Source organism: Pseudopodoces humilis, chromosome 13, assembly GCF_049639895.1.
Source record: "Pseudopodoces humilis isolate 2021_Gansu_Grassland_sample_001 chromosome 13, ASM4963989v1, whole genome shotgun sequence".
Classification (NCBI taxonomy): domain Eukaryota; kingdom Metazoa; phylum Chordata; class Aves; order Passeriformes; family Paridae; genus Pseudopodoces; species Pseudopodoces humilis.
Window position 1 is genome coordinate 9,437,416 of NC_142212.1, and position 10,503 is coordinate 9,447,918.

Consider the following 10,503-nt stretch of genomic DNA (forward strand, 5'->3'; position numbering starts at 1 on the left):
TGAAGCTGAGGAGGTGGAACCCGCCCCTGCAGGCACCTCCTGCTGTGCTGCTGGAAGAGAACACCACTGTCACCCGAAACACAGTGACAGAACTACCTGCTTGTGCTGGGATATGCTTACAGGGCAAGTTGCCAAATTCACAGGCCTGGTGTCTGCATAAATCAAAGGGAAATAATTTGCCAAGAAAATTTCCATGACAGGAATTTGGGGGGCGGTGGGGTGGTAAGGGAAGAAAAGGAAGGGTAGCTGAGAAATTATGCTGTTTTGAACACAGCACACCAGGAGACATCCCATTCTATTTAGCCTTTGCCAAGGGGCTATTTGATTCCGTATCCAAACAAATAATATAGGAAATCCTCTTCCGATACTTGGCAATCTCAGGCCAAATCAAAGAATTATCTCTGTGACTTGTATTAGGATCTTAAAGAAAGATTGAGTCCTGGATCACATTATGCAAACATGAAAGGTCTGTTGTCCCACAGGGCTCACAGGCAAAACCCTGCTCCAGCAATCACAGCAGACAACATCCGTTCCTTGCTTTTATCTGCCTTAGATATTTGGGAATACAGTGTCAATCACCTCTTCCCCAGTCATGTGTTAAACCACTAACGTTTTCCTTTCCCCAGCTGCCTGAAGTCAGCGCAGGGCTGGTACTCTGGCATCGCCTAGCTGTCAAGTTTCTGTGTTGTTTTTTTTAACTGAAAATTTGGGTTCACCTTAAAATCTATTTGTGTTAAACCTCACCTTCCAGAACAACAACGCCAGCAAGATGCACTGTCCCAATTTGAGGCTCATTAATTAACAGCATAATCAAAAGCACCAAAGTCCATCCCTTTGCAGTGCCAGGTGCTATATCCCAGTATATCCACACCGAAGCTCCACCGGGCTGTGCTATATGCCCAACACTTCCACCAGGATTGACACCTCTGCCCCCTGGAAGCCCAGGCAGGAACCGGCCGCTGCTAAAGACATGGAGAAACAGCTGCTTTGTGCCGTGGCAGGAGAGGAGGCTGAGGAGCACCTGAAAGCCCTGAGCATCGCCTAATATTCCTTATAGTTGTTTTTTCGCTCTTGTTAGGGCAGAAAAAGAAGTGGGAAACCCCAGTAAGGCCAAACAAGCAGCGCTTGACCGGCCCCGAGGCCTGCCCAGGTCTGGGAGCTCAGCAAGGGCTCGCCTAGCGCCCCGCGGGAACACCCAAGCTCGCCGACAGAGCCGGGGCGCCGGGAACCGCCGGAACTGCGCGAAGCCGAAACCATCCCCGGGACTCTGGAATAGCCCGCCCAGCTTCTCTCCTCAGGCACCGCGGAACGGGGGTAGGAGGGGGGGCGGGCCTCCAGCGCCGCTGGGCGCCGCCATAGCGAGCCTCCTTCCCCATTGGACGCCGCCATAGCGAGCCTCCTCCCCTACTGGGCGCCGCCATCTTGTACCGTGCCCGTACAGCGCGGGCGCCGCCATCTTGTGCCCTCCCCGCGCGGTGTGCCGGCCATGGCGGGGCTGCTGTGCCGCCTCCTGCTCTTCTGCCTGGCGGCCGCCGGGACCAGCGCTAATTTAGTGCTGGAAGAGGTGCGGCGCTCGCTGGACCTCAGCACGCACCTGGCCAAGATCTCGGCCGAGCTCAGCCTCGCCAATGCGCCGGGTGGCGCGGCCGCCTCTGCCTTCCTGCTGGCGCTGGAGCCCGGGCTGGAGCCCCGCCTGGCCCACCTGGGCGTGCAGGTGAGTGTGAGGAGAAGGCACCGAGCGCCGCGCTCGGGGGGCCGCGGGAGCTGCCCGGCCCTGCGCCCGAAGGGACACGTCGGCACTGGCGGCCCTCAGTGGCGCTCCCGGATCCCGGCAGCCGGACGGCAATGGTGGGGGTGTGTCGCGGCGGGAGGACGGAGGTGGGAGTCTTGGGAGGCGATGAGAGGGGCGATTCACGGCTGGGCGGGGGGCCCGGCCCTTACCCACAGCAGGGTCGGAGGAGCAGTAGGACGGTGCTTCCTTCTGTCCTAGTCCCAGAAGTATTGTCACTTTAGATATACTCTACATACAGCAGAGAGAGGTACAGACGGTGCTGTATAGTATGTCTGTATGCGGAGTTCTGTAGTATACCTCAACTCAAGCCATATTCCCCGAGGCTTGCTCACTTCCCAGTCACAAGGGAAATCACAAAAACATTCGATCAGTATTTTCATTTGTGCAAGTTACTGTGACTGTGCTGGCTTGGGAACCAGGATGAGTGAACATGGAAATACAAGTTATCAGAAACTTCCAGTATATGTTTTTTCCACTCTTACCACACTGCAATTGGTATTCATGAACAACATTATGAAAGGGCCTTTAATTTTTTTTTTTTCTTACTACATTAGTTATATATAAGCTTTCTGGGGGACATCCTCCTAAAAACTCCTTACAGTGACTTTACAAACTTTGCCCTGGATGTGTTGAGTCTTTTAAATAGCAGCATACTGATCCCGTTTGTTGTTTGGGAACAGGTGAAAGGTGAGGAAGAGGAGGAGAACACCTTGGAAGTGAAAGAGACTAAAGTTAAGGGCAAAAGGTGAGTGTCACTCTCTAAGGTCAGTACCCAGAGTTGTGCATGGGGAGGGTTCATAATTGTCCTCACAGTGAAGCAGAGTTCCCAGTTCCATGTACTTAGAGATCATGAGTGTTTTCTTCCTCAGCTGTGCTCAGTCTCTTGTACTCAAGTGCCTTGAGTAATACCCTGGCCCCCTGGGACACCAGCTGAGAGAAGCATTTGGTCATGCTCTTACCCACTACTCCATTTTGAGCTCTCAGATGGTTGGCAGTGGTGACTACAGAGAGTTTAGTGCCCTGTGGCTGTGTGTAGAGCATCACAGAGCACTGCCTGCTGTGACCCAGTGCAGGCTCTTCCTGCTGCTGTGAGAGAAGATGCTGCTGTTTGCATCAGGCTCTGTACTGCCAAGCTTGGAATATTACGTAGGTGCTGCAGGCAGGTGTTTTCTGAGCCATGAGAGCTGAGAGTTGCCTGTAAAGTGACTTTACCACTTTACCCAGTGCAGCTGGGTTTCGGGAGTACAGTAGCTGTGGAGTTAAGTTGCCAGGGTAGACCGTGGCTTCTGACATGGCTGGATGTCTCATGTGATTCTGCCCTTGGGCCACCAGGCATGACATGAAGTATGTTTGCTTCTGGCATCACCTCAGTCTGTCCAATGCATCCTTACAGATTTGGTAGTCCCAATCCATTCGCTAGAACCGCAGTCCAAAACCTTGCTCCCATTCTAGTCATTCCTTAATTTCAGATCCTGTGGGCAAAAGTCTGAGAGTGAACAGGTTTTGTGGGAGCAGGTGCTTAAGATGTTTGTTATTTGTCTTCTGGACTTGTGCTTCCTTTGATGCAGATTATTCCTGTAATCTGGAGAAGACTGGAAAAAACTCTTGCTGAAGCTTTATAAGTGCAGGATTAGGGAGGAATCAAAAACGGAACTAGGTGTTTTTATGTGAACCAGAGACTGTAACTGTGCCTGGACACAGTTCAGGCTGTGCTGCTTCCCCAGCACAGTAATCACACTTGCTGGGACAAGACATCTCTATGTCTTGGAGAAGCAAGTAAAATACCTGCCCAGATCACACAGTACACATGTGATACATGGTTGCCTGTCCACAAGGGATGTTGCAGTGAGTGGATCTGAATGCTCTTTCAAAGGAGATTCCACATGACTTACTGGTTCTTCTCCTTTCCAGTGGGAAATTCTTCTCAGTGAAGCTGCCATCTCCTTTGGCCCCAGGAGCCAAGATCCGTGTCTCTGTTGAAATGGTTTTCACGCACGTCTTGCAGCCCTATCCCACCCACATCACCCAAAGTGAAAAGCAGTTTGTGGTCTTTGAAGGAAATCACTATTTTTACTCACCGTATGTCACCAAGACCCAAACAACCCGTGTCAAACTGGCCTCCAGGAATGTGGAGAGTTACACCAAGCTGGGAAATCCTTCTCGCACTGAGGACATGATTGAATATGGCCCCTTCAAGGACATCCCTCCATACAGCCAGGTAAATTTCTGTGCAAAGGTGTTGTGGCTCTGCAGAGAGCATTTTCCAGACACAGAAGATGTGTCTCAGAGGCTGGAGAGTGGGAGGCAGAGGCTTTCACATAGAAATCACAGGTCAGCCATGAGTTAGACTGTGTGCAGGCCAGGAACATGTGCATCTGCGAAGAGGGTTCTCTGTGGCACAAGGAGTGGATTACTGTGAGGGGAGCTTGCTTCTTTAGGTCTGACAGTTTATCTTTTTTCCCCTCACTAGGACACTCTGAAGGTGCACTATGAAAATAACAGTCCATTCCTGACCATCACCAGCATGACACGAGTCATTGAGGTGTCTCACTGGGGTAACATTGCAGTTGAAGAGACGGTTGATTTAAAGCACACAGGAGCAGTGCTGAAAGGGCCTTTCTCCAGATACGACTACCAGAGACAGCCAGACAGTGGGATCTCTTCTGTCAAGTCTTTTAAGGTTGGCATTTTGCACATGTGTTTTTTTATAACTGTGGCTTCCCCCTTTCTTAGATCCCCAGAGGGAAAAAAAAAATGCAGATGCCTTTTGTAAGATATTAAGATACCCCAGTCTTAAGGGAATATTAAAACTCTGGTCTATTTTCAGAGAAAGCTTGTGCAGGATAGGAATAGCTTTTGGAAACAGCATGAGGAGGTTATACCCTTTATTGCATTTGCTGGTCCAACAGACCACTTACAAGGACATGTAGTGTTTCTCCACACTCTCACTCCTCCAATCTCATGGACCTTCTAAATCCCTTACCCCTGTATTGAGATCTCTGCTTTGGGTTTTCCACCATGCAAGGAGCACTCATTCTGTCCCAAGCCCTTTATTTTCAGAGTTGCCTCTCTGTCATATCCTCTTCATGTTGAACTGTATTAATAATGGAAAGTCACCCATTCATTCCTTGCTCACAAGGCACTCAACAAGAATTAAAGCTGTGGCTCTGCTAGCCAGATGTAAAAAGTATTATGTGTTCTCATCTGCACCAAAGCCTTTCTCGCTGCTTGTAGCCTCCAGGATTGTGTAATTCTCTAGGGTGCTGCAGCCAAACAGAAATCTCATTTTGCTGAGTGTAAAGCCAGCAAGCCCAGTCAGATAGGGCAGCAAGTTGGAGTGAAAAGGGCATTGCTGTCCTGGTGGGCATGATGAGTTCCCTTGCTGTCTGGGCAGTTTGCAACTTGGCTGGAGAAAGCACGTTCATTTGGAGACCCAAGTGATTTTAGTGCTGGCAGCCACTTGTGGGATTGCTTATAATAGCACAATTTAACCACTCAGTGCAACTGAATGGCCATTTTGTCATGTCTTATGTGGGAGCACAGTTTCTCGGTGCTTACCAGCATTTATTGGTTTTGTCAGTTTCACTGGAAGTAGCTCCCCTCTGATGCACTCACTGCTGCTTCTCTCCTTACAGACCATTCTCCCAGCTGCTGCTCAGGATGTCTATTACAGAGATGAAATTGGGAACATCTCCACCAGCCACCTTCTTGTCCTGGATGACTCTGTGGAGATGGAGATCCGTCCCCGATTCCCACTTTTTGGGGGATGGAAAACCCATTACATCATTGGCTATAACCTGCCAAGCTACGAATACCTCTACAGTCTTGGTGGGTGGCTGAGGGGAAGGGAATAAAAAATGTCCTCTTGTGTGTTTAAAGGTAGTTGCTGTACAGAAAAGAATTGAAAGCTGTGGTACATAGGACCTTAGCAACAACAGTTGCCAGCTGTTTTTTCTAGAATATGCAAATCCATCTTTTTTGTGCTTCCTTCAGTTTTTTTGTAGACATGTGGTTAAAATATATCTGAGTGAGCTAGTGCCCCCTGCTGCACAATTATCCATGCAAATTCTGCTCCTGCCTGGGTGGGAGCTGAGCTTCAAGGCTGTCCCTTGTTCTCTGAGGAACTGTAACCCCTCTTTGCTCTGCACTCTTAGGTGATCAGTATGCCCTGAAGATGAGGTTTGTTGACCACGTGTTTGATGAGCAAGTTACAGACTCTCTGACTGTCAAGATTGTCCTGCCAGAAGGAGCCAAGTAAGTGTGATTCTTCCTGGCTTGTTACTGCAGACAGTGCTGTGTTGATGGCAATTCTCCAGTCTGCTCTAATGGCCTGGGGACACTGAGTCAAAACCATGACTGTGCATATGGAGGAGATCTTGGAACGCATCTTTGCTTCCTTGTAGAGCATTGTTTAAACTGCAAGATTGACCTTGTGCTAGAGGCTACAATTGCTTAGACAAGTCCTGGGTTACATCATCTCAAACACCATAGAGTCATATGGGAATGTCTGATTTTATCCACAGGAATATCCATGTGGACAGTCCCTATGAAATCAATCGTGCCTCAGACGAGCTTCACTACACATACCTGGACACTTTTGGACGTCCCGTTATTGTGGCACACAAGAGCAACCTGGTGGAACAGCACATCCAGGACATCGTGGTGAGTGTAGCCTCTAAGCAGTTGTGCCTCCTCTGAATTCAGCACCTTGGTTAAAACACCTAAGAAATAAACACTTGCTGGACTGCTTGCGTAGTTCTGCTGCCTGAGGATAGGAGTTAACCCTGCAGTAACACGGGGCACTGCTCAGTATTTGGAATTTCTCTTGTAGGTTCATTACACTTTCAACAAAATCCTGATGCTGCAAGAGCCTCTCTTGGTGGTTGGAGCCTTTTACATCTTGTTCTTCACTGTGATCGTCTATGTCCGGCTGGATTTCTCCATCACCAAGGTCTGTATGATGGAGAGCCCTGTGGGAATATAAGCAGATTTCTCAGCTGTTGAATGGTGATTTTTCATACCAGTAATTCTCGCTGAATTTTCTTCCCTTTCCAGTGTTTTACTGGTTGTTTAAAACCTTGAGCATTGCTGCTCCTGTAGGGCTGATCTGGTGTCATAAAGCTAACTAGAGTTTTGCTTGCTGCATAAAAAGGAATCCCCCTGAGAAGAAGGGATGTCTGCAGTTCTCCTTCTGTAGTGTTTTCACTGTTAAACTATTTGTTGGACTTGACTGAGTGCTGAAGGGTGCTTCCCCTAATCGACACTTGCACCATGCACCTAATTACTCAGTTAACTTAATTGCAAAGGGAAAAGTTTCTATAACAGTCCTGTGGCAGATTGCAGGCCTGGCTTGGTGCAGGTCAAAGATATGACAGCTTTGATCTTCCCTCCTGTCCTCTTGCAGGATCCAGCTGCTGAAGCCAGGATGAAGGTTGCCTGCATCACAGAGCAGGTGCTTACTCTGGTGAACAAGAGGCTTGGGCTGTACCGTCACTTCGATGAAGCAGTGAATAAATACAAGCAGTCACGGGACATCTCCACCCTGAACAGTGGCAAAAAGTCTTTGGAGATGGAGCACAAGGCCCTGACAAATGAAATAGCTTCTCTGCAGTCTAAACTAAAGACAGAAGGCTCTGACTTATGTGATAAAGTAAGAAATTCAAATTTGTTTTATAAGCTCTCCTGTTCTCGGCTCTGTCAAATATTCTGCATGAGTTTTAATTGGGTGTTTAGTTTCTGCAGCTAGTCTAGGTTGGGTTTTTTCATCTGAAAATGGCTTGATCTCTGCAAGGGCGTGTGAATAGTGTTATTTTTGCAGTAATCTCACTTATGCAGCCATATAAGTGTTGTTGGTAAACAGCTGCTTGTGCTCTTTCTTAAGCAGCCCTTGAAACAGCTGCATTTGTACAGATTAATGCTTTTGTAACACAATCCTGATGCTTCTCATTGTGCTCATGGCAGTGACACTTAAGCAAAAATGGAAACTATCAACACATTAACAGTTCTAACTCTACTACTCACACCAGTCAACCCAAAATCTTCTCCCTCATCTCTTATTTTCTTGCACATTTGCATTTGGTGCTGACAGAATTTTGGTAACACGATGCTCCTCTGGGGGTGTTTTGCTTTACCATGTTGAAAGCCATGGCACAATGAAAACACACCCACTATCCTTCCCTTTAATATATTTTACCTGAAATAGCCACTTAACCCCAAGTGAGGGACACTTCAGTCTCTAAGGTCCATTTAAGCAACAGCCACCTTGATTAAATCATTGCAGACCTACCACTCACACACTATGAACATGAACTGTAGGGACACAGCTTCCAGCTGTCAGAGCTGTGATTTAGCTTGAAACCTTTAAAATCCATCATTAAATACACTTTAACAGTCTCTTGCCAGTACGGCTCCTGGGTCCTTGGAGCCCCTTTTATCTGCACTCCTTAGTTACCCATTCATGGAATATTCCTCATCATGTGATGGCTCGGGAGGCAACTTTCAGGGATTGGAGATGTTTCTACTAAGCACTGACTTCATCTTTTGCTATCATCTGCCGTCTCTTCTATTCCAGTTTCACTGTAAGGACTTTTTTTGTTCAGTTTTGTCTCCTCTAATACTTCCTTGGTTTGTCACCCTGCCAGGTAAGTGAGATTCAGAAGCTGGATGGCCAAGTAAAGGAGCTGGTTCTGAAGTCGTCAGTAGAGGCGGAGCGGCTGGTGGCAGGCAAGCTCAAGAAGGACACGTACATCGAGAATGAGAAGATGCATTCCAACAAGCGCCAGGACCTGGTCTCCAAAATTGACAACATCCTTGATGCACTGTAACTCTGCTTTAGCAGCTGTGCAGAGGGCAAAGGTATGAAGGGAGATGAGAGTGATACACTTTGAGCCAAAACTCATTCCCAGCAAAATTAGGGGGAAAGTTGATGTGGAATGTCTGAAAGTACATTTTGTTTTTAGATTTTTCTATAGACCCTGTCTGCTCAGCAGCACATGCTGTGCAAGGGACCACACCATCATGTTTGGCTGGATAATTGGATTTCTTTCCCAGAGGTGAGACTCAGCCAGGTTATGAAACAGTCTCCCACTTCTGGTTTGCCCTGTATAGATGTGCTCTGAGTAAACCACACATAGAGCCAGTCTGAGCACAGACACATTCATGGCAAAGCTGAATGTCTCAGCTCTGGAAAGAATAAAAGATACCTTTGTTCTACTTTGAAATAAAACAGTCACTGCCTTGTGTCTACGTGTTGTGCTGGGCTGGGGGGAGGTGGAGGGGCTGGATGGCCCCATCCTGCCTGTGGCCAGGCGGTACAGTTCTCTGTGGAACAGAGGTCAGCCCTGACCACTCCTGCCACCTGTCAGCTGTGTGCCCCGAGCTGTGTCAGAGATCTTCCACCTCACAAAGCCCTGACCCAGATAGGGGAGAAGGCCATGCCCTTGTTTCCCAAGGATGTGCGTGCACCTACACCCTTACAGGGAGATAAACAACAGAACCCCTCCTGCCATCCTCTTACTGTGTACTGCATTTGACAGAAGTCCCTGCATCCTTTGTGCGGCCCATGTAAGTTTTCACTCGGATACCTTGGGGGGTGTACACAATCCCCTGTTAGTATCAGTCTCCTAAGTTTTTCCTATGCATCTTTGCCTCAGTTCACTGTTGACTATCCCAGATGTGGCTGCAGGGACAGCAATGCAATTCTCTCCTACTGCCTTTGCCTGGCATAGTTGTTTGGATCAAAGTGGTTAGAGACACTCATACAGAAAAAAACAAAAGGGCAGAAGGGGCTGTATGTCCCTATGTTTGCCCTGATCTGCAGGTGGTGGCAGCTGCCTGTGGGTGGGTGCAGGTGCAGGGCAGAGCTGATAAGTGGTATGCAGCCTTCTCCACTGGGCACCTGCAGCTTCCTGTGGGAAGCAGACTCTAGGGAGTTTGGAGGTTGCCTGCAGACCAGGCACAGCACGTGGCTGCCCCACAGAGCAGTGGCTCACAAGGAGACTAGTGCCAAACGTGGCTGTGCTGGGGAGTGAAGGTTTGCCACAGTACCTCCACTGGCACCCTGTGAGGCTTGAGACAAACATAGTCCCTATGGCTTAGTGCTGCCTGCAAGTCCTGTGCTTGGATATGCACAAGCAGCAGGACACTTTTCCAGCCCTTTGCCAGGCTACCTGCATTGCTGTCCCTCTGTCCTGGACTTACATAGCCCAGGTCTGTCACAGACACACTTGTCTCTGCTCCTTACTGGCCCCTTTTATCTAAGATAAAAAGTTGTCTTTATCCTCTCCTGGGCTATTTTTCTCCTTGTACAGAGGATGCAGTTAGTTGGAAAGCCCTCTGCTCCAGACCACACAGCTTCCAAAGTGTGGTTTGTTCTGAATGTTTGGTAGCGTGCCTGAGCCCAGGTACCCACCACATTGTCACCAGGTACCAGCTCGGGTACCATGCCCACAAACCTCACCTGGCAGCAGAGTGAGCAAGCCTAAATTCCTGTCAATCTGCTCCCTGTGCAGGTGCTATGGGGAGCCCTGAGACAATGAGTCCTGCCTGACCAGCTGCAAATAGCTAAAATCAAATAAATTGTCATTAATCTATCGAGCCAAAACACACACCATACTCAGGGAGTACCAGGTGCAGACAGGGGCTGCCTGTTGCACCCAGCCAATGCAGGTAGGTCCAGAGGATAAGAAGAAGGATCAAACTGGTGATCCCAA

General features: G+C 48.6%; 1 protein-coding gene across 2 annotated transcripts; it reads left to right on the top strand.

Moving 5' to 3' along the window:
• Positions 1–1,428: 1,428 nt before the first annotated feature.
• RPN1 (ribophorin I) lies at positions 1,429–9,033 on the top strand. 2 transcript variants are annotated; one of them, XM_014251770.2, is made up of 11 exons: positions 1,429–1,714; positions 2,473–2,537; positions 3,704–4,010; positions 4,263–4,472; positions 5,428–5,620; positions 5,947–6,046; positions 6,316–6,454; positions 6,624–6,743; positions 7,197–7,442; positions 8,434–8,647; positions 8,752–9,033. In XM_014251770.2, the coding sequence occupies exons 1-10, from the start codon at positions 1,487–1,489 to the stop codon at positions 8,614–8,616; spliced, it is 1,791 nt and encodes a 596-aa protein (XP_014107245.1). In that variant the 5' UTR covers positions 1,429–1,486; the 3' UTR covers positions 8,617–8,647; positions 8,752–9,033. The 2 variants fall into 2 exon arrangements, with proteins under 2 accessions (XP_014107245.1, XP_005522135.1); XM_005522078.3 differs by having other exon boundaries at positions 8,434–9,033.
• Positions 9,034–10,503: the final 1,470 nt, after the last annotated feature.

What these genes read in the sequence shown, in the direction of transcription:
- RPN1 (XM_005522078.3), top strand. Translation starts at nt 1,487, where the DNA reads ATGGCGGGGCTGCTGTGCCGCCTCCTGCTCTTCTGCCTGGCGGCCGCC. An exon ending in ACTAAAGTTAAGGGCAAAAG is followed by an intron (nt 2,538 to 3,703) that starts GTGAGTGTCACT and finishes TCTCCTTTCCAG; the next exon opens with TGGGAAATTCTTCTCAGTGA. An exon ending in CGAATACCTCTACAGTCTTG is followed by an intron (nt 5,621 to 5,946) that starts GTGGGTGGCTGA and finishes CTGCACTCTTAG; the next exon opens with GTGATCAGTATGCCCTGAAG.